The sequence below is a fragment of the Capra hircus genome, chromosome 6 (genome assembly GCF_001704415.2).
Source record: "Capra hircus breed San Clemente chromosome 6, ASM170441v1, whole genome shotgun sequence".
In the NCBI taxonomy this organism is placed as follows: domain Eukaryota; kingdom Metazoa; phylum Chordata; class Mammalia; order Artiodactyla; family Bovidae; genus Capra; species Capra hircus.
Genome location: NC_030813.1, coordinates 93,053,189 through 93,080,439, shown reverse-complemented (window position 1 = coordinate 93,080,439; position 27,251 = coordinate 93,053,189). Strand labels below are relative to the sequence as shown.

The following is a 27,251-nucleotide window of genomic DNA, read 5'->3' as shown; positions in this document are numbered from 1 at the left end:
CCCAAAAAAGACGTCCTTTTCATTATAGGAGACTGGAATGCAAAAGTAGGACATCAAGCGATACCTGGAGTAACAGGCAAATTTGGCCTTGGAGTACAAAATTAAGCAGGGCAAAGGCTAACAGAGCTTTGCCAAGAGAACACACTGGTCATAGCAAACACCCTCTTCCAACAACACCAGAGAAAACTCTACACATGGACATTACCAGATGGTCAATAGTGAGATCAGACTGATTTATTCTTCGCAGACAAAAATGAAGAAGCTCTATACAATCAGCAAAAAAAAGACAGGGAACTGACTGTGGCTCAGATTATGAACTCCTTATTGCCGAATTCAGACTTAAATTGAAGAAAGTAGGGAAAACCACCAGACCATTCCAGTATGACCTAAATCCCTTACCATTATACAGCAGAAGTGACAAACAGATTCAAGGGATTAGATCTGATAGAGTGCCTGAAGAACTATGGATGGAAATTCATGATATTGTACAGGAGGCAGTGACCAAGACCATCCCCAAGAAAAAGAAATGCAAAAATCAAAACAGTCGTCTGATGAGGCCTTACAAATAGCTGAAAAAAGAAGAGAAGCAAAAGGCAAAGGAGAAAAGGAAAGATACACCCATCTAAATGCGGAGTTCCAAAGAATAGCATGGAGAGATGTGCCTCTTCTTCCCACATATTTAAAAAAACAAATGTCTTTGCTTCAAGAATATACAATGGAGAAAAGACAATCTCTTTAACAAGTGGTGCTGGGAAAACTGGTCAACCACTTGTAAAAGAATGAAACTAGAATACTTTCTAACACCATACACAAAAATAAAATCAAAATGGATTAAAGATCTAAACATAAGACCAGAAAACTCCTATAAAACTCCTAGAGGAAAACATAGGCAAAACACTCTCCAATATAAATCACAGCAGGATCCTCTATGATCTACCACCTACAGTAATGGAAATAAAAGCAAAAATAAACAAATGGGACCTAATCAAACCTAAAAGCTTTTGCACAATGAAGGAAACTATAAGGTGAAAAGACAGCCTTCAGAATAGGAAAACATAATAGCAAATGAAGCAACTGACAAAGAATTAATGTCAAAAATATACAAGCAGCTCCTGCAGCTCAATTCAGAAAAATAAATGACCCAATCAAAAACTGAGTCAAAGAACTAAACAGACATTTCTCCAAAGAAGACATACAGATGGCTAACAAACACATGAAAAGATGCTCAACATCACTCATTATCAGAGAAATACAAATCAAAACCACAATGAGGTACCATCTCACGCTGGTCAGAATGGCCATCATCAAAAAGTCTACAAACAATAAATGCTGGAGAGGGTGCAGAGAAAAGGGAACCCTCTTACACTGTTGGTGGGAATGCAAACTAGTACAGCCACTATGGAGAAGAGTGTGGCGATTCCTTAAAAAACTGGAAATAGAACTGCCATACAACCCAGCAATCCCACTGCTGGGCATACACACTGAGGAAACCAGAATTGAAAGAGACACGTGTACCCCAATGCTCACTGCAGCACTGTTTACAATAGCCAGGACAAGGAAGCAACCTAGATGCCCACTGGCAGACAAACGGATAAGAAAGCTGTGGTACACATACACAATGGAGTACTACTCAGCCATTAAAAAGAATACATTTGAATCAGTTCTAATCAGGCGGATGAAACTGGAGCCTATTACACAGAGTCAAGTAAGCCAGAAAGAAAAATACCAATACAGTGTACCAACACATATATATGGAATTTAGAAAGATGGTAACGATGATCCTGTATGCAAGACAGCAAAAGAGACACAGATGTATAGAACAGTCTTTTGGACTCTATGGGAGAAGGCAAAGGTGGGATGATTTGAGAGAATAGCATTGAAACATGTATACTATCATATGTGAAATAGATCGCCAGTCCAGGTTTGATGCATGAGACAGGGTGCTCAGGGCTGGTGCACTGGGAGGACCCTGAAGGATGCGATGGGGAGGGAGGTGGGAGGCGGGTTCAGGATGTGGAACACATGTACACCCATGGCTGATTCATGTCAATGTATGGCAAAAACCACCACAATATTGTAAAGTAATTAGCCTCCAATTAAAATAAATAAATTAACTGAAACAAACAAACGTCTTTGCTTCAAATGGGCTCCACCACTTCTTTGTTATTTTCTCAAGGTAGGCTACATAACATTGTTTTGCTTATACCACTTGAACTGATGGAGTTGGGAGAGCTGGTGTGGTAAAATTCAAGATTAACCAAAAGTACCATATTATAGAGGTCAGATGCTATCCTTTGTAATCTACTAAAGTAAATCACACTTTCTACTCCAATAAGGTAAAACAAACATCTGGCCTTTGAAATATGAAGAGATAGCCATATAAGCTACCTTTCAGATTTCACCTTAAATCTCACATTTAAAACCACAAGAGTCATACTGTCCTTTCCAGTCTATCCATAAAATTCTGACAAACACATAAGAAAGAAACAAAAAAATCACAAATACAAATCAAGTATAACTAATATCAGGCTGTCTGGATAGTTTTTTCTTAGCTTGATTTTGAGACTCAAAAGAGTAGGAAAATCATCTGTTCTGTAAAGGTCTACTTACCATTTATCAAAAGATATGAACAGAGTAGTTATGTTCCACATGTAATAAATCAATGGATGGCAAAGATAACAGAACAATTTCTATAAGTAATGAATACGAAAACAATACTGTACCTTCTGAATGAGATTAGTTCCTCCTGCAAATGCAGCTCCATTTTCTTCTGCTATTTTAATTTCTGATGCATTCTACCAAAAAATACAATAGTATGAACATTAGTCTTTAAAGAAATTCAGTCTGCTTTCAAGTATTTTGTCAGAAATACCACAGTTCAAAATAAAAACTTTATTTTTTACTTTTAACTGAAACTGCATCAGTTTTCAACTAGATGCATCAGAGATAGTACATTCAGAACAAGTTTAGTTTGCAGGTGATTAAGGCATTTCTTGAGAGTCCCTTGGACTGCAAGGAGATCCAACCAGTTCATTCCAAAGGAGATCAGTCCTGGGTGTTCACTGGAAGGACTCATGCTAAAGCTGAAACTCCAGTACTTTGGCCACCTCATACGAAGAGTTGACTCAATGGAAAAGACTAATGATGGGAGGGATTGGGGGCAGGAGGGAAAGGGGACGACAGAGGATGAGATGGCTGGATGGCATCACCAAATCGATGGACATGGGTTCGGGTGAACTCCAGGAGTTGGTAATGGACAGGGAGGCCTGGCGTGCTGCTTCGTGAGGTCACATAGAGTCAGACACAACTGAGCGACTGAACTGAACTGAACTGAAGGCATTTCTTGACTAATATATGAGGAAATATGTCAAAATGGCATATTAAAAACCTACCAAGTGGTCCTAAGTCTCCAATGTCATCAATACATCATTTTCCAAAAATAACAGATTATTTAGTTTTGCTACTTTAAATGGAGACATTTTATCAATCCAGTATTACAAGAGTAAAGATTTTTAAATTTTAGAAATGAGAACCAAAATTTAGCCTACTGTCTGAAAATCCAAAAGAAAAATACACAATACTAGGGTTTTTTCTCTATATGCTTCATTTACACCATTTGGATTTACTATAAAAATATGTCACTATTTACTCAAGTTCTGTGGCATTCTAGGAGCTGTATTCTCTACTTTTCTGGGGAAAAAAGCAAAGAATTTCTTCATTGTAAGTGAGACAGATGACAGCAAGAAAAACACTTTACAAAACAAATTCATGAGCATGTTATAAACAAATGTGCATAATACAAAAACAATGACAAAGAGCTGTATCACTATACTCGTTACTGCCGTCACTTTCTTGACTTTACAGACTAGATCATTTTAAAAGTGTGGTTTCTGTGTTTTCACAGCACTAAATGGCCCACTGCTTTAAAGTCAATGTTATTGTTGTTGTTTGGAGAGTTTCAGCAGGACGCAGCAGCTAGTAGGATAAATACTTCTCTTGTGAGAAACATAAAATGGTAGATAATAATGATAAAGTTAATGTTGTGGCTTAGCTCTTTCTCAAACTAATGATATGACCTCAAATAAGCCATTTAACTGCTTTGAGTTTCACATGGGGAAAATATTCTAGGGGAATGCCAGGATTTTCTCCAACTCTATTCAGTTATTCTAATCACTGATTAATGTGATGTGTCAAAAAACTAAAGGATATAAAAAGCTGACAAAAGTTACTCACCTCTGTAAATACGGCAACTTTACTCATTTCTGAAATGAATGGGTATGGCAAACTAAGAACACTGGTAAATGGCTCCACTTTTTTCTAAATAAACAACAATGGAAAAACAATTATAAAAAATTCATTCATCTTTTCTAATATCCAAAATATTCATTGATTACCTGTTAAAGCATAACAGATTATATTTCCTTTGTAAGAAATCAAAATAAAAGATATAAACCTCTTTCCCCAACTCCACAATTCCATGGCACGTGGCTTCTTTCTCTACAGTCTCACATATTAAACTAAGATCTGTGTTTGCAAAGCGTCTGCCTGCAATGCAGGAGACCCAGGTTTGATCCCTGGGTCGGGAAGATCCCCTGGAGAAGGAAATGGCAATCCACTCCAGCACTCTTGCCTGGAAAATCCCATGGACGGAGGAGCCTGATAGGCTACAGCCCATGGGGTCGCAAAGAGTCAGTCACGACTGAGCGACTTCACTTTCACTTTATCTTCCCCAGCACCCGGTACAAGGCCTTCCACATGATGGATGCCAATAAATGTTTTCTACCTTGAATTAAATTCAAAAAAACATACAATTTTTTTTTACATCATCAAGGAGGACATGTATACAGATATGCACATTGAACAATATATCCAGCTAATCTGCTCAGTGGGTCACTCCTAATTTCCATGTTGATTCTAAACAATCAGGTGAATCTGATGATATTAACTCTAAATCCAAGACAGACTGCCAAATCTGAAAGGCCATTTCAAGAAAGTCTATTTTGAAACCACCTGGACCACCCACCACTTCCAGACATGTACGGGAAGTCAGTCGGAAAATCCCAAATAATGGCATGCATTTGAGGCACCCTAATATGGGTGGAGTTTTTACAGGACCTCAAAACTAATTTGTTTAGTCACTGGGCCAAGGACCTGTCTAGACCTGTGACTTGGATCTCTTACGGAGACTTCACACGGAAACAAGTTCTAGGCCCATAGTTTTGGTACAGCCTTAAGGTCCAGAAAAAGAGTTGTTTCATAATTAAAACTGATTGAAAGATCATATTTTTAGAAAAACTTGAGTAAGATAACCTCCTGAGAATTTCTTTTCAGACAAGAAGGCACAAACTCTTAAGCACACTTTATGTCAGACGTGCAACTCAGTTTCACTGACTGTCATTCCTTTGCTATTAACATGTCACAACTGGCTTCGGTAAATTTTTCAATGGCAAGCAATCACAATAATAGCATCCCCTGGGGGAATACTGGCTTGTTTTACAAGCACTCTGTCAAGAACAAAAAAGGTCTCAGGAAGAAAACCGAACCTTTTCAATGTTATTAGTTTACAAGTGGCTAACATTTACAAAATGAAACTTGTGGTCCTACAATACTTCGTTATAAATTACACTACTGGTTGACTGAGAAAGTGGTTATGTTAGACACTACAACGTTTTAAAATAAAAGAACAGTAACACTATAGTATAAAATAAAATTTCAATAGGATTGAAATAAACAAAAAATAACCAAGAAATGAAACAGACCTTGGTTTAAATCCTAATTCCACCCCCACCTCTGGTGACCTTGAGCAAGTTACTTTACTTTCAATGTCTCAGCTTCCTCTTTTGAGATTATTATAGAATTAAATGAGAACATGCATGAAAATAAGCATTTTACTTCCCTTTATAAAGAAAGGGAAAAACTGGGTTTTGGAGAGGTTAAACCAGAAGCTCAAAGAGCAGGTAACTGGTGACCCCAGGATTCTGGCCTGTAATATAATGTCAGCCTATGCTCTTAAGCACTATGTTTTATTCCTCCTCCTCAATTACTTGTTGCTGCTGAGGTTGTTAAATTGTACTCAAAAACACAGATCCTCCAGTTTGGAAAAAAAAAGACATCCTCAGAATAAAAATCAAAGTATCATCTCCAAATAAATTAATTTCTTAAGTGAGAAGCCTATCAAATTGAGAGCTGTAATGGACCTCAATTCTAATCCAGTATTTTTCCCACCTTTAGAATTTTATAAACAAATCTTTTGTGGATCTGCAATATATAAGCAGACAAAGCAGAAATGTTTTGGTTGAGATGAGTGTAAGGGGCTTGGCACCCCATCCAAACTTAGTCTCAACCCAGGATTCCGAGGAACACATCTTCAGGCCACCAAGCTATCCAAAGTCCTTACTGACCAAGAAGGAACAACATGCCTGGACAGCTTAAGTCATTTTTCAGTTACAGTAATACCTCAATTAATTTTGACACTACTTTTGTTCCTACCAATGACTTCCAGATAAATAGGAGATATATGTTCATTGACTCTACAGAATGAGTTCAACATTCTATATTATTATTTGGAAAGCTAAAAGACAAACTTTAATATTTCTCATCCTAAAATTCAGAAAGAGCATTAGATTTTCTAAAAATTATTACAGGAGACAAAACATATTTTAAGTTAAGAAAGAGCAATTCATTCAACCACTGTTGACAAATAAATTTTAATTCAGTCTACATACCTTCTTCCCCAGTGTCATATCCAGTGTCAAATCAAGATAAACACCTTGCTTTGGATTTGTAAAGTCCAAAACTTGAAACTTCTTAAGTAAGTGAACAGCTTTCTCCATCTCATATATCTGCCTTGGGTATAAGTGTTTTAGGTAGACATCGTCTTCAGGTTCCCCTTCCATAAAAGGATATGACTTTATTTTTTCTATATCATCTTTCTTCTCATTTGATGCTTTTTCTTTACTACCTTTTTTTGTTTTCTTTGCAGGCCTTAAAAAAAAATTCAAATCAGTTATCTAAATATGTACCAAGAGACTTAAAAAGGAAGCTAATATACTTACATTAGACAGAAAAAAATGACAAAAGATAAAGTTTATTTTAATTCAAAAGCACAAACTGCTTTATAGTTTTTTTTTAGTTCAACAAATATTAGGCAAATTTTTCAACTGTTTGCAGCTGATACAAAGTTGGATAAGGTATTGAAGTTGCTCTCCAGAAACTCAGAGTAGGGAAGATGTTCACACAAACAGATAACTTCAATATGATGTGGTAAATACTATGAGAATGTTATCAGGGCCATGGGGAAAAGATAGTTAACCCAGCCTAGCAGGCAGGGAAGAGTTCGGGAAAAAAAAAAAAAGACCACAGAGTCAATTCTTAAAGGATGAGGAAGCAGCAGCCTAAATATAAACCTAAGAGAAACGAAAACATGGACACACAAAAACTTGTACACAACTATTCACAGCAGCATTACTCAGTAAAAGTCAAAAGGTAAAACAAGCTGAATATACAAAATGTGGTATATCCATAGAGCAGAGGATTAATAGGCAGTGAAAAGGAATGAAGCATTGATACATGCTACAATTTCTATGAACCTTAAACACAGAATGCTAAGTGAAAGAAGCCAGTTCCAAAAGACCACACACTGTATGGTTCCATTTATAGGAAATGTCAAGAATGGGCGGGGAAAAAAAAAAAAGAATGGGTACACCTATAGAAACTGAAAGTAGATTCAGGTTGTCTAGGGCTGGGGAGGGGATAGGGAAATGGGAAATGACTGCTAATGGCCATGGGGTTTACAGGGAAGATTAATGAAATCTTCCAAAAACAGACTGTGGTGACAGTCACACAAACTCTGTGAACACACTATAAAAATCAGCGAGTTGCACACTTTAAGCGGGTGAATTGTATGGTATGCAAATTGTACCTCAATAAAGCTATTATTTAAAAAAACAGAGTTATCCAGGCAAAGAAACAAGGTAATAAAAGTATTGAGGCATGATTAACAGAATGGTACATGAGGGGAGCCATTCTAAGTTCTAGCTGACTAGAGAAGGGGTTGGTAAACTTTTTCTGGAAGGGGATCAGACGGTAAATGTTTTATGGACTCATCTCAGTGACTCAACCCTGCCATTCGAATGCGAAAGCAGCCATACACAACACAAAAATGAATAAGCATAGCTGCATTCCAGTAAAACTTTATTTACGAACACTGGTTTAAATTTTGTAATTTTCATATGTCACAAAATGCTATTCTTTTTTCCCCTTAAAAATGTAAAAAACATCACTTAAAAATGTAATGGCCCTCTGGCCACATTTTGCTGACTCTGGAACTCTACCTCAGGAAACAGCAGCACAGGAGGCTGGAGAATCCAGATACAGAGGCCTCCTCTAGAGACAGTGAGAAGCCACTGGACAGGAGTGGCGCCTGTATTTCACACAGAGTATTCTGGCTGCAATATAAGGGATGGGTCTGAAGGAAGCAGACTGGAGAGGATTAAAGAGGCGACCCTCCCTCTCTTCTCAAGGAGACATGACAGCCTGAAGCAGAACAGTGATGATACTAAGCTGGACAGATTACAGAGACATTTTACAAGGTAAATACAGAAGACAAAGGGGAAGGAGATGACTAGGATACTACGCAGGTTTCTGGCTCGCATGATTAGACATGAGTAGTATCATTAACTAAAACCAGAAATAAAGAAAGCAAAACAGGTTTCTTTTGAGGGAGGTAGTCACAGAGATGAGTTCAGTTTGGGGCAATAGAGAGTCTGAGTGTGGGGTTAGTTGCATCACTGGCCGTAGTTCCTTGCCTCCTCTCTCTACTCAAGTCCCTTTGCTAAGTGACTTTGCACTTCCCCCCACTTAAAAGTGCCTTGATTTGGTCACATGACTAGTAGGCCAATAGAATAAAGCAAAACTGACAGATTCTATGCTCTAAGCTTAGGCCTTAAGAGGCTTCATCTGTTTCCACTTGTAAGTTTGTCTTTCTGCCATTTTCATAAGCACAGGCCTGGGCTAGCCCAAAGGTGGGAGGATGAGAGACAAGTGAACAACAGAGCTGGCTCCACAGAGCCCCAGGCTAGATTAGACAACTCTCAGCTGACCTGCAGATTCAGAGGCACAGCAAGCCCAGCCAAGGTCATCAGAGACACCTATACAAACCTAGCTCAGATCAGCTCACAGACATGTGGGCAATGATAATCGCAGGGTGGTTTGTTACATAACAAACACCAACAAGGCACTTACAAAATATCTAAGAAAATGTGTTCCACAGGTAATTGCAGGTAAGAGTTTGAAGCTAAGACAGAAGTAGAGGTGATATGATACACCTTCTCAGCATTAATTCCAATCACACCTTTAATCTTTTAACCATAAATGCTTTAAATTAGGGAAATACTATCCTAGAAAGAAGTCTGGGTTCTGTGGTAGACAGGATTACAGCTTCCCAAATATGGCCACATCTGCACAGCAAAAAGGACTTTGCAGGGTGATTACCTTGAGAGGATGCTGGACTATTCAGGTGGGCCCAATCTAATCACACAGTCCCTGAAAGCAGAGAAACCTCCTTTCTCATCCTCATCTCACAGCAATGGGAAGGAGAAATCTGAGCATGAAATGGACCCAATATGCCATTCCTAGCTTTGAAGATGGAGGAAGGGGGAGCCACGAGCTAAGGAATATGGGTAGCTCTTGAAGCTGGAAATGGCAAGGAAACAGATTCTCCTCTAGAGCCTTTAGAAAGGGCCGAAGCTCTGACAGCTCCCTAATTTTAGTCTAGTGAGATCCATATCAGAATTCTGACCTAGAGAACTGCAAGATGATAAACCTGAGCTGCTTTAAGCCGCAAGGTCTGTGGTAATTTGCTATGGCAGCAATAGAAAACTTAGTATGAGGTCCTATAAAATGTATGCAAAAGAAATGGATGACAGTAAAATGATATTTTAAAAAAACCTCAAAAACCAATCGAACATATAATTCCATGCTCACTTGCAGCACTCAAAGAATTCTTATTACTACAACTAATAATCGTATCCTCCCAGCTAATGAGCAGTTTGACAGAATAGCAGATAATGACAACACTCATTTTTAATGGGACACAGGTGCCCTTCTGGACTGCCGACAAGTCTAAGTAGGTGCCCGAGTGGATGGATGCAACGTGCCTCAGTACTATGTGGAAGTACACCACAAAATCCTGAAACCTGCCAAACTGAAGACATCACATTTTATATCTAGTAAAAGAGCAGAGTGGCCAACAGGGGCAGGAGCCTAGAGAGCCTGTTTTAGTAATAAACTATCTAAAATAAACAAATGAATAAAAATGGTAGCTATAACCCACAGATTTACTTTACATAAATTCTGATTTCGCCACTAAATTCTTAATCACGACTGAACCTATCCATCTAATTTACAATTAGTAATATGAAGTTCCCAGAGACTAAAATGTGATTTTTAAATTAATATTTGCAAAATCTGAACATAAAGAGATTGAGTTGGGTATATAGCAGTTTACTTACTTATGCTTTGGACCTTGTTTCACAAAATTTGAGATGGTTTTTTGAATGGTTTGAGATGGTTCAATGAAAATACTGTTGAGTTACAAATGAACACTTGTAAAAATAAATAAAGTAAAACATCATTGTTGTTGTTTAGCTGCTAAGTTGTGTCTAACTCTTTTGCCCCACCAGGCTCCTCTGTCCATGGGATTTTCCAGGCAAGAATGCTGAAGTGGGTTGCCATTTCTTTCTCCCCAGGAGATCATCCCAACCCAGGGATCAAATCTGCATCCCCTGCACTGGCAGGCAGATCCTCTACCACTGAGCCGCCAGGGAAATCTACAACATCATTTAACACAGGGCAAGCGGGATTCTAGGGAAACACTTTCTTCCAAAAACAAAAAAACCTGCAACTGACTAAAATCTGTCAATAATAATCAATTTTACAAACCCACCACCTGCTGTTGTCCCTGACCCTCCAAAAGGTGTGTCTTTATTCATAAGAATCACATCCAGAAGAACTCTGTTGTTTATTCAGTATGTAAGGCCCTATCCGGAGAACGTAAAAACTGTGTTATCAGGGAGTAAAACAATTGTATTAGAAAGGTTTTGGGGAAGGTGAGGGAGAAATACCTGGTAGTCTGAACTAGAGAAAACACAGTTTAGCTGCAGTTACCTGGGTAACTAAACCATGTGGACAGAATGAGTCATAAGAGACTGCAGTCAGATAATAACTTTCTCCCTGCTTCTCCTGTCTCCCAACTCCAAGACCATGAAAGGAAAAACAATTCCACAGTCTTACCCAAATAAAACAAGACCAAAAAGAATCAGTACGATAATAAAGTTCATTTCAAGAGCCTTGAAGATCTGTGACCCTAGAGATCCAAGTCTTTTTAAGGCTGAATAAGTCTTTAATTTGAGGAATCAGGGTCAGAGTAGGGGAAACACAACCTCAGTCAAACTAAACTGAACTAAACAGAACTAAAGAGAAAATGCCTAAGGCATATAACTAATAATGGAATGCAAATGTCTGGAATTCTTATTTCTCAGTGTAATCACATAAGTAAATTCACTAACATCTCTGATGCTGGTTTATTCATTAAACGAAATGCATAAGTACTGCTTAAACTTACAGTGTAAAAACTGACAGAATAAAACCTAGTCAATAGAAATAAAAGCTGGAAAGAGCATTAACAATGACAGGCAGACAGAATTACAACTTTTCTTGAACCCATCACGGAGCTGATGATGGCAGGGCAACCAAGTAGGTCTGAAATCTTCCCACACCCTCTACTCCACATGTGTACAGCCAAGAAGATCTTGCCTAGAGCAAAGAATGAGAGGAAGGCAGGCAGGTAAGAAGAAGAAGAAGAAGAAAAAAAACTCAGCTAAACTTTTAGTGCTAGTGTGACAGTTTAAACCCGAGAGATCTAGACACAAGAGAAGTTCATGCTCACCCATCCTCAGACCTCCACCAGGTTCTTCTAAGAAAGAATGGAATAGGCCAGGAGACAGAGAGCCTCCTTCGAGGGTGCAACACAGAGAAGAGCAGCCACTGCTGCCAGAAAGATAAGTAACCCTGAAGCCCTCTAGGGCAGGGGTCCCCAACTTTCTGGGATCTACAGCCTGATGATCTGAGGTGGAGCTGACATAATAGCAGAAATAAAGCGCACAATAAATGTAATGCACTTGAATCATCCTGAAACCAACATCCGCACCCCAAACGGTTGGTCAATGGAAAAACTGTCTTCCATGAAACCAGTCCCTGATCCAAAAAGGTGGGGGACCGCCGCTCTAGGGCACAGGTAAATGAAAGAAAGGAAATGTGTAGGGAAATGGAAGAAGAAGAATAAAACACTAGAAAGAAGAAAAAATACTAAAACTTCTATCCTTGAGGGAGGGTAGCACACAGTCCTGATGGTGATATCATCTACCGATAAAGCTCCGGAAGGGCCCAGACACTGTGGCGCAACACCTTCAACAGATGTAGACCATGGCGGGAGAGGAGAGAAATATGGAGAAAACCATCCCCAAGGACCAGCAACGCTGGGCCTGCTTAAGACAAAGGCTGGCTTTGGAAACAGAATCCCTTCCACACCCATCACCAGCCTAACAAGCACTGAGCAGTAAGCAACAGCAGTCTTCTACTAGGAGAGGAGCCAGAATACGGAGAGCAACCCCCTTCTGAGGCGTAGCTGCACAGCCAAGGGTCAACACTGAGCATGCAACAGGAACACTGAGGGGAAAAACCTTCCAGCAACCCAGCCTTCACCCGAAGCACAAGGTAACAGTCCAGAAATTTGATGCTGCTGGTGGTAACCACAGCAATAACAAAACCAAACCCCAGCTCAACAACATTTGCCAGAACATTTCCCTTTCCAGGCACAAATACTGTGTATTTTAGCCTCAACTGTTCTACACAAAGTATCTAGCGGTCAATAAAAAATTCTGAGATGCAACCCAAGAAGCAAGAAAAAGAATCTATTGTCAAGAGAGAAGCAGAACCAGAGTCAGAGACATCACTGGCAAACCATGGAGAAGAGAGGAGATTCAGAGTGACAAGACAGAAGAGAGAAGCAAATCCAAGCCCCTCTACCCTGTCTCAGATTCATGATAAAAAATTAGCCAGGAAAAAACTATTTTTTAGTATATAATAAAGCCAATAAATTATAAACTAAAACCACAGCTAGGACTTTCCTGGTGGCTCAGTGGACAAGAATTCTTGCCTGCCAATGCAGGAAACATGATTTCACTCCTTGGTCTGAAGAAACTCACATGCCATGGAGGAATAAAGCCTGTGCACCACAGCTGCTGAGTGCACATGCTGCAGCTGCTGAGGCCTGCACACCTAGGGCCTGTGCTCCACGAGGGAAGCCCACACAACATAAGGGGGAGTGGTCTCCGCTCGCCGCAGTAACTGTTCATAGTTTTTGTTTTTCAAATTAACAGTGAAAAAAAAAATTTTTTTTAACACTTAACATTTTTTTTAACATGCATATTTCATATGCTACAGTTTTTAGGTGAGGGAAAACTCTTTTAGAGTCGTACTGAAATAGAATATGGGGAAGACATAAAATGAAAATTTTCTATAAGATAAAAGAAAATAACATTTAAAGAAAGAATATTCTCAAAATAATTTATGTTCCTAACAAACAAATACTTCCACAAAACAGAAAGGAAAAAGACAAACAGCTCAAAAGAAAAATGGGCAAAATGTACAAATCAGATACACAATGAAGAAACACAAATAAAGACTGACGATCTCCAGAGTTGTTAAAAAGTAGGACACTTTCACTCACTGCTAGGTAGGGATGTAAACTGGTACAACCAATACTCTTTCAAATTCTCAACCAAAAAGAACCCACGTACTATTCAGACTCAAAGGAAGTCTCCTTTCTAGTAACATTTCTGCCTCCTCTTTCTTCATCCTGTATTCATGTCATTTACTTTCATGCCTCTGCCACACTGAAACACCTTTCTCACAATTTCCCTGCAAAATCCTATCTATCTTTCAAGACTCAGCTCAAATACTTCCTGCCGTATTCTCCTCCAGGAAGAATTAAATGACCTTTCATCGGTGAGCACATAGCACCTGGTCCATTCCTCCACTATAACAGTTAAAACATATGAAAGTTATAGTGCAGATATGTGCTAATTTATAAAGACCTCCTACTAATCACCAGCAAAAAAATGGGAATAGGATATAAAGAAAAAACTCACAGTAAAGAAAGCATAAATGGTTCTTAAACAGATAAAAATGACAGACAACCTCAATAATAATAATAAAATAAAAATTAAAGCCATGATGTTACTATTTATTACCTATCAAATTGGCAAAGTTTAAAAATTTTGATTACACTGTATACAGGATCTCTATGAAGGCAATTTGGTGTTACCTATGAAAATTATAAATGCACACAACTTTTGATTCAATTCTGAGTTCATACTACAAATATTCATAATACTTGACAAGATCTATGTACATGATCCTTCAGTGCAGGATCATTTATAATAGCAAAAGACATGTCTTTTGCAAAGATAAATGTGTATCAGTAGGGGAATGACTAAGTAAAATTATGGTACACAGACCCAATGAAATATTATACCCATGTTCACTGTCGCCATATTTACAATAATCAAGACATGGAAGCAATCTAAGAGTCCACTAATGGAAGGATACATAAAGAAAATGTCACACTCACACACACACACACAGGAATATTATTGAGCCATTATGAGAATGAAATCTAGCCATTTGTAACAACACAGAAGGACCTTTCTCTTATGTTAAGTGAACTAAGTCAGACAGAAAAACAAATACCATGTGATTTCACATATATGTATAACCTTAAAAGAAAAAAACAACGAACTTACAGATGCAGAAAACAGATTTCGGCTGCCAGAGGCAGGGCAGGGAGTGGGGTATAGGTGAAATAGGTGAAGTTGTCAAAAGGTACAAACTTTCAATTATAAAATAAGTCATGGGGATGTAATGCGCAATATGGCGACTATAATTAATAATACTACAATATAAAAATTATATAATGTAATAATGGGCTACAATGTAATAATACTATAATGTATATTTGAAAGTCGCTGAGAGTAAATCTCTAAAGTTCTCATCACAAGGGAAAAAAATCTGTAACTCCATATGGTGATGGATGTTAACTAGACTTCTTGTGGTATTTCCCAATATAAACAAACATTAAATCATTATGTCGCAAAGGAACGCATTTGAGTCAGTTTTGATGAGGTGGATGAACTTAGAACTTATTATACAGAGTGAAGTGAGTCAGAAAGAGAAAGATAATATTGTATTCTAATACATATATACAGAATCTAGAAAAATGGTACTGAATAAGTTATTTACAGACCTGCAGTGGAGAAACACAGAGAACAGACTTATTGACATGGGGAGAGGGGAGGAGAGGGTGAGATGTATGGAAAGAGTAACATGGAAACTTATATTACCACATTTAAAATAGACAGCCAACAGGAATTTGCTGTATGGCTCAGGAAACTCAAACAGGGGCTCTGTATCAACCTAGAGGGGTGAGCTGGGGCGGGAAATGGGAGGGAGGTTCAAAAAGGAAGAGATTTATTTATACCAATGGCTGATTCATGTTAAGGTTTTACAGAAAACAACAAAATTCTGTAAAGCACTTATCCTTGAATAAAAAAATAAATTAAAAGAAAATCATTATGTCACCTACCTGAAACTAACATAATGTTATATGTTGATTTTATCTCAAGTTTAAAAAAAAATGACTAAAAGCTCCATCTGAAACAATCTCCAAGATACACTGTTAAGTTAGAAACAAGGAAGTAAGCTGCACACAGGGAGTAGAGTCAGATATGAAACTGCTTTCCTCTACTCACAACAATTCTGACACTAAATGTATGGATACGTCCCTCACAACCTCCACTTACCCAATACGAGCTGGACAGTCAGCAATTCAACGTGGTTCTGACACTATCTATCTGGATGAAGCACCGGATGCACTAAGCTGGACGAGTTCAGCCCAGAAGCTCTCCAAACCCCACAGTTCAGGGATTTTTATGGAGGCTTCCTCACGGAGGCATGAGCAATTATGAATTCAATCTCTAGCCCTTCTCTCCTCCCTGGAGGATGGAAGGCAGGGCTGGAAGTTCCAAGCTTCTAATCTTAGCTTGGTCTTTATAGTGACCAGTCCCCTTTCAGGAGGCCACCAAGAGATGCCTCACTAGACAGAAACATGCCTATGACCCAGGAAATAGTAAGGGTTTTAGGAGCTCTGTATCTGGAACTGGGCCAAAGGCCAGGTATTTCTGAAAACTGCTCTCCTAGCACCCCTATGACTGAGGAGATCACAAGGATTTTAGGACCTGTGAGATACGAATTGGTGGCAGAGACCAATTTAAATACTTATGTCACAAAATCCTGGCTCTGACACTTACTAGCTCTGTGACCCTGGGCAAGTTACAATAATCTACTGGTGCCTTGCTCTCCACCCCTAAAAAAGAGCATAATAACAATGGTTTCCACAAAAAGTTGCTGTCGAGATTAAGTTAGTTATTGAATGTCAGTGTTCAATACGTATGAAGTATTATTATAATTAGTCATATCTCTCCTTCAGAACTATCAAAAAAGCAGAGATGTTAAACTTTTACAACTGTATGTCCTTGTATGTCTTTAAGGAACCAGGCATAATGTTTTCTAATCAAAGACTGAAATGGTAGCAGACGAAATAGCCAAAATATAAAATACTTACTTCGCAGCGGCTGCAAAATACCTGTTAGGCACTGGAATGTATATGGAACAAGGATAAAGAGACGTCTGAGAAGCCACCCTGGAAAGGCCATGCCTTCGATGATGTATCAAGACTTAAAAGAAAAAACATGTAAAATATTAATATTCATTATTACATTCATAGTTTTTATATTCTCCATGTTTTCCAAAACAAAAATATTCCAGATTTTGTGACTGTTAACCACAATCTTTAAAAAGCGCAAAAATGGAAACTGCACTTCTTGAAATGAAAGCCAAGTAAACACACCTAACTGAAGAACTGTGTCTTCATTTATTTTTAACTGAATCTAGTTTGGACTCAACAGAGTATGTTAGCTCTATCTTTATGGATTACGTATATGTATCCTGAACTTTTCTTAAATTTTATTTATTTAATTTCGCACAGATAATGCATTCAAGTTGCCCAATTACTTCTGAAGGATAAGAACAAAGTGAAAGGAACTGCCTTACCAGAAGTTAAGACTTGTTATGAAGCTATGGTAATTAGGGCACTTTGGTATCGGAACAAGTATAGAAAAACAGACTAATGAAACAATAAACAGCCCAGCAACAGACCTACGCACATATGGATATGGAAATATGATAGAGATGTTATCGCAAATCACTGGGCAAAGAATGCAATAAGTGGCGCTAAGACAAGTGATTATCAATAAGGAAAAGAGTATATTTAGATCCCTATCTCACACCATACACACACAATCAAATCTAGATGGACTAAGGACTTACATGTGAGTGGCAAAATTTAAAAGACTTTCAGAATATAGGTAAATAATCTTTACAACCTTTGAGGAGGGAACAATTTCACAAACAAAACCCAAAAGCACTAAAAAGTGACTCTGTTAGTGTTAACGACACTTGTTTATCTGGAGCCTATTATACAGAGTGAAGTAAGTCAGAAAGAAAAACACCAATACAGTATACTAATGCGTATCTATGGAATTTAGAAAGATGGTAACAATGATTCTGTATGCGAGACAGCAAAAGAGACACAGATGTAAAGAACAGCATTTGGGCTCTGTGTGAGAAGGCGAGGGTGGGATGATTTCAGAGGATAGCACTGAAACATGTATATTATCATATGTGAAATAGATTGCCAGTCCAGGTTTGATGCATGAGACAGGGTGCTCAGGGCTGGTGCACTGGGATGACCCTGAGGGATGGGATGCGGAGGGAGGTGGGAGGGGGGTTCAGGATGGGGAACACATGTACACCCATGGCTGATTCATGTCAATGTATGGCAAAAAACACCAAAATACTGTAAAGTAATTAGCCTTCAATTAAAATAAATAAATTAAAAAACAAAGAACATTTGTTTATCAAAAGATACTTGATGAAAAGACAAGCCAAAAACTGGGAGAAGAGTAACACACATACACTGGCCTAAGAATTAACACCCAGAATATGTAAGATCAACCCAAATGAAAAATAAACAAAAGAGATGAATCGATTTATAACTGAAAAGGAAATACAAATGATGAATTATTATATGGAAAAATGTAGTCTCATTAGCAAGCAGGTAAATACTAATTTCAACCACAATAAGATATCATTTTACAGTGCTACTTAAGGAGGAGTCAGATGGCCTGTCACAGGTCTGTGTGCATGCGCATGCTCAGTCATGTCCAACTCTTTGCAGCCCCATGGACTATAGCTCCCCAGTCTCCTCCATCCATGGGATTCTCCAGGCAAGAATACTGGAGTGGGTTGCCATTTCTTCCCTCCAGGGGATCTTCTAGACCCAGGGATCAAACACATGTCTCCTGCATCTCCCACACTGGCAAGTAGATTTTTTACCACTGAGTCAACCTGGGAAGCCCACTCACTGTTCTACACCTTGCTTTTTCATGTAAAGGTATTAGAGCCCATTTTCACATGCAGATATAGATATATACACCTATTTATAAGAGATGTATATATATCTATACACATATATATAATCTCATGTATATCTTTCATAACAGTACATTCATATGTAAATATTACAGCAGTAATTTCACATCACTTCATAAAGACTAGAGCTGCAAAGTACTACACTGTGGGGCTGTATCATGACTTAATCAGTGACCAGCCATTAGGTCATTTATAATATTTTGCTATTATAAATAATCCTGCAGTGAATGACCTTGTACAAACACCATTTTGCACACAAATAAGTATTTCACAGGATAAATTTTAAGATGGTAATGTGCTGGGTCGAAAGACATGAGCATTTGTAATTCTGATAAATACTGCTCTCTGAAACAGTGCCATGCACACAGTCACCAACGATGAAAAGGCTGCCTATTTCCATACATTCATGTCAACATAGTCTGTTACCAAATGTTTTGGTCTTTTGTCAGTCTAGTAGAAGAGAGATGGTATAAGGAATTGTATTAATTTGCATTTCCTTAAGAGTTAGGCTGAGTATGTTTTCATGTTTGATCATCTATATCTTCTGCTGAATTCGCTTAAACTCCATTTTTTAAATTGGCACTCCACAACTAAGTTTTCATGTAAAATGACTGTTAAAATCCAGAATCTTAAAATCCATTCAAGAGATAAACTGAGAGCATGTAAACTGTAAGACCTGTCTACACATCAAATGAATTCATTTCGTGAGTTATGCCTCCAAGTGCAGAGTGCTGTGCGTGCAGGGGAGCGCCCACGTCCTCGCTGTGGTCTACCAGCCCCTATGTGAGCTTGTCCCTGCCTGTCACTCCAAACCCCTCTCTAACCTCCTCACTCTGATCCTTCTTTCAGATCCCTGAATCCCCCCAGCCCCTCAGGTTAACTCCTGCCTTAGGGTCTTTACATTTAATGTGACATCTGACTGGGATGCACCAGCTCCAGACCTTGCCCTGGCCTTCCCCTCATTATTAGCTCAAATGGCATCACATGCCTAACAACTAAATTTCATCTCTAATATCCCAAAACAAAGCAACAAGTACAGGAAAACCACCTAAACTGTGAATTTTATGAGTGTATGGAAATGACATCTGAGACAGTCTAGGAGACCTGTTCATTACTGGGAATTCTTTGTGGCACAAAGGGCTTTAATGGCTAGGGGAAAAAGAGAAATAGACTAATGAGATCCAGTTCCTATCCTCCAGAATCTCAAATTGAGTGGGCTATGCTGGTATGCAACTGTCTAGGAGGAGATCCCCCACATTTTTAAAGCCAGCTATCTTGAAAAATCACATATGGTAAGTGAAGGAAGAGCAATTATCCACTCACGATTTGGCAAACACTTCAAAAAAATAATTCTAACTGTATTAAACAAAAACCCAACAACCTTGGCAGGATCCTCAAAATAATAATTCTCTTGCATCAATTGCAACCTGCTATAAAATAATCTACCACTACTTTCAAGAATCCCTAGTCATGACAACCAGAAATTAAAATTTTCAACAGGTATCAAACTGCTACAGACTAAGGAAAAAACCAAACTACAAAAACACCACCACTTAAATAGCACTGTTGATTTCCCTGGTGGCTCTCCTGCCAATGCAGGAGACACGGGTTCGATCCCTGGGTCAGGAAGATTCCCCTGGAGAAGGAAACGGCAATCCACTCTAGTATTCTTGCCTGGGAAATCCCATAGACAGAGGGGCCTGGCAGGCCACAGTACATGGGGTTGTAAAAGAGCTGGACATGACTTAGTGACCGAACAACAGAGAAATAGCACTGTTAGAACATATCTGTATTTTCAATTCCTCTGTAATCAGTTTATCTATCTGTAGCGTTTTATTATATTCCTTTAATATATTTCTTTTCCTCTCTTAGAAGAAAACCTCACTTCAGAGAAAGCAGAAGCTCTCAGAATTTCCTCTACTACTTATGAACCTAACTGAATCTGCATTCATTCTCAAAAGTCATGCCCACCCCTACCCCACAACAATAAGATGGAAATTAACCCATCACCTTTGCTAGCTGATTCTCTTACACATGATAATGAAAGGTTAGAGATCCCCAGGAATTCTCAACCTAACTCTATAATCCTCGTTTTCCCCAGGCGATCTCATTCATCTAGTCCTTGCCTTCCCACCATAAGGACCAATCCAGCCCACCATCACCTACTACAAGAAACATTGCAACAGACTTCAAACTATTCTATATTCTATCTTTGGCCCTCTTCATTTCTTTTCCTCCTCCTACTAAGAGGGATGATTTAAAAATGAAATGAAATCACATACCCTTACAACACTTGATGGTTCTTCAAATAAGGTAAATACTTAACAAGGTCCTCTGTGACCTACCTCTAACCTATCTAGGGAGCTTCATCTAACACCACTCTCTTAGGCTTTCTGCACTTCAAATACACTGCCTCCTTTCAGTTACTTGAATACAAGGTGTTTTCTGCAACTTTCAGACTTTCAAACATAATCTTCCTTCCTTCTGTGACATTCTCATTACTACTTTGCACTCCCCACTTCCCAAAGCTAATTCATAACTATCCAGTGATCTTTCAGGGACTCTATTTAAGCTACTCCTTCAGAAAAGTCTTCCCTAAAGGCTCAGAATTGACTAAGGTTTCTCACATGCATTCTTACAACTTGTACTTTTCCTTCACAGCACTTAGGACAACTGTAATTATGGAAAGAACAATCCAATTAATGTCTGCTTCTCAATAGATGATAAGCACCATGGCCAAAGAATATATATAACTTATTCACTATTGTGTTCTTAACACATAACCCAGTGTTTTTGCAAATGAAGACACAATAAATATCTCTTTAACGAAAGAAGGAAATGAGAACTAATGAGAGCAAAAACTGGATTCAAATTACTTTAAGCATTATTCATTCAGTTCAGTTCAGTTGCTCAGTCATATCCAACTCTTTGCAACCCCATGAACTGCAGCACGCCAGGCCTCCCTGTCCATCACCAACTCCCAGAGTTCATTTAAACTCACATTCATGAGTCGGTGATGCCATCTAACCATCTCATCCTCTGTCGTTCCCTTCTCCTCCTGCCTTCAATCTTTCCCAACATCAGGGTCTTTTCAAATGAGTCAGCTCTTCGTATCAGGTGGCCAAAGTATTGGAGTTTCAGCTTCAACATCAGTCCTTCCAATGAACTCCAAGGACTGATTTCCTTTAGGATAGACTGGTTGAATCTTGCAGTCCAAGGGACTCTCAAGAGTCTTCCCCAACACCACAGTTCAAAAGCATCAATTCTTCAGCGCTCAACTTTCTTTACAGTCCAACACTCAAGTCCATACATGACAACAGGAAAAACCACAGCCTTGAATAGACGGACCTTTGTTGACAAAGTAATGTCTCTGCTTTTGAATATGCTATCTAAGTTGGTCATAACTTTTCTTCCAAAGAGTAAGCGTCTTTTAATTTCATGGCTGCAATCACCATCTTCAGTGATTTTGGAGCCCAAAAACATAAAGTCTGACACTGTTTCCACTGTTTCCCCATCTATTTCCTATGAAGTGATGGGACCAGATGCCATGATCTTCGTTTTCTGAATGTTAAGCTTTAAGCAAACTTTTTCACTCTCCTCTTTCACTTTCATCAAGAGACTCTTTAGTCCTTCTTCACTTTCTGCCATAAGGGTGGTATCATCTGCATATCTGAGGTGATTAATATTTCTCCTGGCAATCTTGATTCCAGCTTGTGCTTCTTCCAGTCCAGCATTTCTCATGATGTACTCTGCACAGAAGTTAAATATGCAGGGTGACAATATACAGCCTTGACGGACTCCTTTTCCTATTTGGAACCAGTCTGTTGTTCCATGTCCAGTTCTAACTGTTGCTTCCTGACCTGCATACAGATTTCTCAAGAGGCAGGTCAGGTGGTCTGGTATTCCCATCTTGTTCAGAATTTTCCAGTTTATTGTGATCCACACAGTCAAAGGCTTTGGCATAGTCAATAAAGCAGAAATAGATGTTTTTCTGGAACTCTCTTGTTTTTTCAATGATCCAGCGGATGTTGGCAATTTGATCTCTGGTTCCTCTGCCTTTTCTAAAACCAGCTTGAATTTACAACGTATGAAAGAGGAGTGGCATTTTGTTGAAGATCCATGTATTCATTCATCATTTATTGGACAATGATTATGCCGATGAAACAGTGTGCTAGCACTGCTTTAAGTATTTCATAAACAAAACGAACAAAATCCCTTTGCTCATGGAGCTTACATCGTAGTAGGGAGAAGTAATACTAATATACATAATATGGCAGTGGTAATGGGAAACCCTGAAGCTTCCCTAGTGGCTCAGACAGTAAAGAATCTGCCTGCAATACAGGAGACCTGAGTTCAATCGCTAGGTCAGGAAGATCCCCTGAAGAAGGGAATGACTACCCACCCTAGTATTCTTGCCTGGAGAATCCAATGGACAGAGAAGCCTTGTGGGCTACAGTCCATGGGGTCACAAAGAGTGGACACAAATGAGTAAGTCTTTTCACTTTTGCACTTCAGTGCGAAACCCTCTGGGTAAAAGGAATTGAGAATCAAGGGGAAAGTTGGTTGTAATTTTAAATAAGAAGGTTAAGGTAGGCCCTTTTTAAAAGGTGACACTTTTGCAAAGGCTTGAAACAATTGAAAAAGTCAGTAATGCAAATACCTAGAAAAACTGTTCCAGGCCCATTCCACTTGAGAGAAAAAGTCCTCCCAACAAAGGAATGTTTTCGGTGTGTTTATGGAACAAAAAAGCTGCTGTGAGTACAATGAGTAAAGAAGAGAAAAAAAGAGCTCAAGGTGGTAAAGTGGGTGAGTGGAGGGAGGAGAAGGTAGGCACCAAATCACATGGAAGACCCTAGGTCGGTGCTGTCAAACAGAGGTATAATGTAAGCCACAGGAATAATTTTCTAATAGCCACAATTTTTAAAAGGGTAAAAAAGAAGAAACCAATGAAGTTAACGAATAATAAAAACATTTTATTACAACCGATAGCCAAAATATTATTTCAACATGTTTTTAATATAAAATAATTATTGAGATATTTTACCTCTTTTGGTACCACGTCCTCAAAATCTAACATGTTTAATACACTCATTCGGATTAGCCATATTTAAAGTGCTCAATCACTAATAACAAGATGGACAGCACAGCTATTGGTTATTCTAAAGACTTAAAATGGGGAGGTTTTGAGGAATTCTGAGCATAGGAGCAACGTGATTTGATTTATGTTCTTGAAGAACCAATCTGACTACTTGTTGAGGGTAAATTGTAGAAAAATCTAGATTAGGGGTGATAATGGCCTGGAAGGTTGTTTCAGTGTAGTAAGAGGCAGCCAGATTCTGTATTTATTTTGAGGGTAAAACCAAAAGGATCTGGCAACTACTTAATGTGAAGTGTGAGGAAAAAGAGGAGGAGTCAAGAATATTCTGAGGGTTTGTGTCTGGGCAACTGAAAGGATGAAGTTACCATCAAATGAGATGGGGAAGACTCCAGGTCATGACAATGAGTTTGATTCTAGTTAAGTGCTGATTACATATACAATTGGAGATCTAGAATAGAGAGTAGTTTAAGAATCTACAGTTCAAGTCCTTATTGTAGATAATTTTGAGAACCATTAAGATACAGACAATAGTCAAACCACAAAACTTGGATGAGATCACCAAAGGAGTGAATTCAGATACAAAGACATGAGGATAAAGGATGGAGAATCCTGGCTCCTGAGGCATTCCAAGGTATGAGATTGGAAATAGGAAGACGAACCAGCAAAGTAATGTTACAAACGACAGGTGAGATAAAAAGGAAATTAAGAGAGTAAGGCATCCTGAGAGCACTGAGAAAAAAAGGTGGCAAGGAGAGAATGATAACCTTTGATTCCAACTCCTCTCCTCTCCATCCCCGCAGCCCACATCTCCAGCATCGGAGACAAAACCATGTCTCTGCCTCCTTCCCTACGGCGGCTGGAAGGATGTCCACGTACATCGCCCTGCCACTCCAGTCCTAGGGTGGACAGCTACAGAAAGGCGTGAAAACCTCTATGAGGTCGCTTTTGAGTAGCAACGACCCTTTGGAGAACTTAGAGCCGAGAAAAAGCAGAGGCTTATCAAGCCGCCAGTGCAGACCCGCATGTAGGAGTGCCCGGCTTGCACTGCGCAGCCACAGAAGACCCCGCGCCAGAACTATTTTTCCCCGCAAGCCCAGCTGACCCTCTGTTTTACCTCTACCGAAGCATCTTACGGCCGCCGCCATGTTAACCACTCCGGATTGTGTTGACGAAATCGGTCCCACCTCCAAAGTGAAAGAAATTTACAAAGGTTCCCATCCGGAAATGGCGGAGGGGGAAGGGATTCGAAAGCCCAAGAGGAAAGGGGCGGGAACCAAAGTAGACTTTCGAGCCGGCAAGAAGGCGGGGGGCAGGGGAGGGCTGACTGCAGGGTGCCCCGTGGCGGTGTTCCCGTCAGTCCTTCGTTCCTGTGTTTCGTGGTTCCGGGTCGACAGTTCAACCTCCTTCAGGGAAAATCTGCCCTTCCTGGAAAATGCGGTCCTGTTGGCGATGCTCCAACTATTTTATTCCTTTTTATTTGATTCTGCAAGCGTACTTAGAACGATCATTTTAATAAATTGTGAGAGTACCCAGGAGAATACGAAAAGCAGAAAATCTGCTCTCACCAGCTCTCACCACCACATTTCCAGCCTTGTAAAGACTTTTTAAAAATTAGCCAGGCTGTGTCCCACTCACTGACAAACTCTTTTTCACTCATCGCAGGATCAGCGTGGTTTTAAGGTAATCTGAACATTAAGCAACTCTCCATGTTCCCCCTGCTGACAAACCATGCCGTTAGGCTCAATCGATTAACAGGACGACAAATTTATATAACACTTCTAGCTTAAAAATGGCAGACCCAAGCCCTACGCACAGGTTATTCTGACCGGGCGGGGGGGGGGGGGTGCGGGGGGGGGTGCGGGGGGAGGGGGGAGTCAGCATCCTTTCCATTACGTCACAGCTGACAGTGTGGCTTATCTAAAACAAATCTGATCACGAATTGTAACACTTTACAGTTTAAATAAAACCTTCTCACGACTACCTCGAGCTCGCTTCTGGCCTCCGCCTACCTCCCTGGCCTTAAAACCCTTCCAACAGCTCAGCCCCCTACCCCAACTCCGACCTGCAACCGCGTACACATAACCCGGTTTCTCACTTCCATGCCTTTGTTCATTCTGTCCTCTCTGGAACGTCCTGTACCATATCACCTAGGTAACTTTTTTTTTTTCAATTAAGATTTCAGCTCAGGCTCTATTCATTGATGAAGGCTCCCTCTTCCCTTCCCAGGCTGAGTTATGGCCACCTCTTCCTGGTTTTGTCAAGTGGGCCTTAGAAAGCATCACTATGAACAAAGCTAGTGGAGGTCATGGAATTCCAGTTGAGCTGTTTCAAATCCTGAAAGATGATGCTGTGAAAGTGCTGCACTCAATATGCCAGCAAATTTGGAAAACTCAGCAGTGAACACAGGACTGGAAAAGGTCAGTTTTCGTTCCAATCCCAAAGAAAGGCAATGCCAAAGAATGCTCAAACTACTGCACAATTGCACTCATCTCACATGCTAGTAAAGTAATGCTCAAAATTCTCGAAGCTAGGCTTCAGTAATACGTGAACCGTGAACTCCCTGATGTTCAAGGTGGTTTTAGAAAAGGCAGAGGAACCAGAGGTCAAATGGCCAACATCCACTGGATCATGGAAAAAGCAAGAGAGTTCCAGAATAACATCTATTTCTGCTTTATTGACTATGCTAAAGCCTTTGACTGTGTGGATGGATCACAATCAACTGTGGAAAATTCTGAAAGAGATGGGAATACCAGACCACCTGACCTGCCTCTTGAGAAACGTATATGCAGGCCAGGAAGCAACAGTTAGAACTGGACATGGAACAACACACTGGCTCCAAATGGGAAAAGGAGTACGTCAAGGCTGTATACTGTACACCCTGCAGAGTACATCATGAGAAACGCTGGACTGGAAGAAGCGCAAGCTGGAATCAAGATTGCCGGGAGAAATATCAATCACCTCAGATATGCAGATGACACCACCCTTATGGCAGAAAGTAAAGAGGAGCTAAAAAGCCTCTTGATGAAAGTGAAAGAGGAGAGTGAAAAAGTTTGCTTAAAGCTCAACATTCAGAAAACGAAGATCATGGCATTCGGTCCCATCACTTCATAGGAAATAGATGGGGAAACAGTGGAAACAGTGTCAGACTTTATTTTTTGGGCTCCAAAATCACTGCAGATGGTGACTTCAGCCATGAAATTAAAAGACGCTTACTCCTTGGAATAAAAGTTATGACCAACCTAGATAGTATATTCAAAAGCAGAGATATTACTTTGCCAACAAAGGTCCGTCTAGTCAAGGCTATGGTTTTTCCTGTGGTCATGTATAGATGTGAGAGTTGGACTGTGAAGAAGGCTGAGCGCCGAAGAATTGATGCTTTTGAACTGCGGTGTTAGAGAAGACTCTTGAGAGTCCCTTGGACTGCAAGGAGATCCAACCAGTCCATTCTGAAGATCAACCCTGGGATTTCTTTGGAAGGACTGAT

The 27,251-nt window shown here is 39.5% G+C and overlaps 1 protein-coding gene across 2 annotated transcripts in view; it reads right to left on the bottom strand.

Moving 5' to 3' along the window:
- Positions 1-25,612, bottom strand: part of MRPL1 (mitochondrial ribosomal protein L1) — a 70,882-nt gene extending 45,270 nt beyond the window's left edge. For both annotated transcript variants that reach the window (XM_005681806.3, XM_018049624.1), the window contains exons 1-5: positions 24,882-25,612; positions 16,742-16,853; positions 6,726-6,984; positions 4,234-4,317; positions 2,724-2,795 (exon numbers count right to left, since the gene is read on the bottom strand). In XM_005681806.3, the coding sequence (XP_005681863.2) occupies positions 2,724-2,795; positions 4,234-4,317; positions 6,726-6,984; positions 16,742-16,853; positions 24,882-24,912 (558 nt within the window). In that variant the 5' untranslated portion in view covers positions 24,913-25,612. The remainder of the gene's footprint in view (positions 1-2,723; positions 2,796-4,233; positions 4,318-6,725; positions 6,985-16,741; positions 16,854-24,881) is intronic.